This window comes from Diceros bicornis, chromosome 17 (assembly GCF_020826845.1).
Source record: "Diceros bicornis minor isolate mBicDic1 chromosome 17, mDicBic1.mat.cur, whole genome shotgun sequence".
NCBI classification, from domain to species: domain Eukaryota; kingdom Metazoa; phylum Chordata; class Mammalia; order Perissodactyla; family Rhinocerotidae; genus Diceros; species Diceros bicornis.
The window spans coordinates 13,412,850-13,415,037 of record NC_080756.1 but is presented as its reverse complement, the minus strand read 5'-3'; the positions used below and the strand labels follow the sequence as shown (position 1 = coordinate 13,415,037).

At 35.6% G+C, this 2,188-nt stretch overlaps 1 protein-coding gene across 1 annotated transcript; it reads left to right on the top strand.

Moving 5' to 3' along the window:
* Window positions 1-309: 309 nt before the first annotated feature.
* LOC131416522 (olfactory receptor 6C74-like) lies at window positions 310-1,281 on the top strand. The gene has a single exon (XM_058559201.1). It carries the CDS (start codon window positions 310-312, stop codon window positions 1,279-1,281), a length of 972 nt encoding a protein of 323 aa, XP_058415184.1.
* Window positions 1,282-2,188: the final 907 nt, after the last annotated feature.

Here is a 2,188-nt window from a genome sequence, read left to right as displayed (position 1 = left end):
TTAAACCGGAGAAACTTGCAGGTACTTATAACAGGAGATAACACAGCCACTCTTTTACAAAGTAAAGAATATCTGAAAGAGAATTAGGAAAATGGATATCCAGAAAAGGAGATGAAATAAGCAGGATTAAGCCTGGGGTTCTGATTGCTAGAGAAAATGGTTAAAGTCATAGGATTAAAAAAACGTAGGTATTTCAACTGAGTTAGTTGGTTATTCATATCACTTTTAAATCTATATTTAATGAAGCATTTTTAAACATGGGATTAATTATTTTTTTCCAGATCTAATGTTATTAGAGAGAATTTCACCATGAGAAACCACACTATGGTGACAACATTCATTTTTCTAGGCCTGACAGATGACCCAAATTGGCAAATGGTAATTTTCCTTTTTCTATTTCTAATGTATTCGTTGAGTGTTACCGGAAACTTGATCATTATCCTGCTCACCCTGCTAGATTCCCACCTCAACACACCCATGTATTTCTTCCTTCGGAATTTTGCCTTCTTAGAAATATCATTGACATCTGTCTGCATCCCTAGATTCCTGATCAGCATGGTCACTATGGATAAAACGATTTCTTATGATGCTTGTGTGACACAATTATTTTTTGCCATCTTCTTGGGTGTGTCAGAGTTTTTCCTGTTGGCTGCCATGTCCTACGACCGCTATGTGGCCATCTGCAAACCCCTTCATTACACAACCATTATGAATAACAGAGTCTGCACCCAACTGGTTGTTACCTGTTGGTTGGCTGGGTTGTTAACAATCTCTCCTGGACTTATCATGGGCCTGGAGTTGGAATTCTGTGATGCCAATACCATTGACCACTTTTTCTGTGACTATTCTCCTGTCCTCAAACTCTCCTGTACAGACACACGAGTCATAGAATTGATAAGTTTTATTCTAGCCACCGTCACACTGCTGATTACATTGGCACTGGTAATGCTTTCCTATGCAAATATCATAAGAACGATTCTGAAGATCCCTTCTGCCCAACAGAAAAAGAAGGCTTTTTCTACCTGTTCCTCCCACATGATTGTTGTCTCTATCTCTTATGGCAGCTGTATTTTTATGTATATTAAACCTTCTGCAGAGGAAAGGGTAGCTTTAAACAAGGGGGTAGCAGTACTCACTACCTCAGTTGCACCCCTATTAAATCCTTTCATATATACACTAAGAAATAAGCAAGTGAAACAGGCCCTGAGGGATACAGTAAAAAAAATGCATCTTTACTACTTGAAAAGAGTAGCTTTGGTTTTTATGAAAGAATACCACTAAATCTTATTGAAAATTACAGCTTATATCAGCTACCCATTCAGTATATTCCTTTGTTTATTTTTATATGATGATAGTGATTGAAGTCACCCACAAATAACCATTATTCTACTGCTAACTTTTTATCATTTTATCATATAATCTGTATCCGTGATGTTCTCTTATGCTTTGCTAGACTCACTTCATTCTTTAACTTATTTCTCTGATTTGTTCACTTTCAAAATATTCCACTATGAATTCATTTTGGACAGCTAACACCTCTATGTTTTTCTAACATATATATGCCCAGAACATAGATCACTTGTAAACTCTATAGGCACTAATTTGATTTTATAACTCTCTAGGAAATATTTTAGTAATATTTGATGTTTTCATAAACACGATAGTAAACCTAAATAGAAGTATTCATGTTCAAGCCTATTGAGGATACCTAAAAAATATCTCCAAATCTCTCTTCTATGGTATATCAAAGAAGGCTTTTTTCAATTAGGAAAGTGGGCTTGATTTTGGAATTTAATTTAAAGAGCCTAGGTAGATTATCCTAAGGTCAAACAGCAAGCAAATGTTAGATTTTAAATTTGTATCTAGGTTTTAACATCCAAATCCTCTGCAAGTAACAAGTGGGAAATGTTGACTTTTTATGTCGATGCCATGGCATTAATTAACTTGCAAAACCTTGAGGGTAAATAATAGCTGTCTGAAAATGTTTGGAAAGCCATCCTAGGAGGCAGGGAAGATTGGTTCTGTAAAACTCTAGGGACAACGCTAAATTCCATGTTTGAAATTTTCAAAATATATATTTTAACCAGTACAGAACTGTTTTACATCTTGCAGTGTGCCATTGCTTTCTCTCCCTAGAGTGTCCTTACACGTACTCTTTCCTCCCTCTGGAATTCTTTTCTTTATATTC

Bases quoted from the DNA above. Each gene is read 5' to 3' on its own strand.
- LOC131416522 (XM_058559201.1), top strand. From the start codon at position 310: ATGAGAAACCACACTATGGTGACAACATTCATTTTTCTAGGCCTGACA.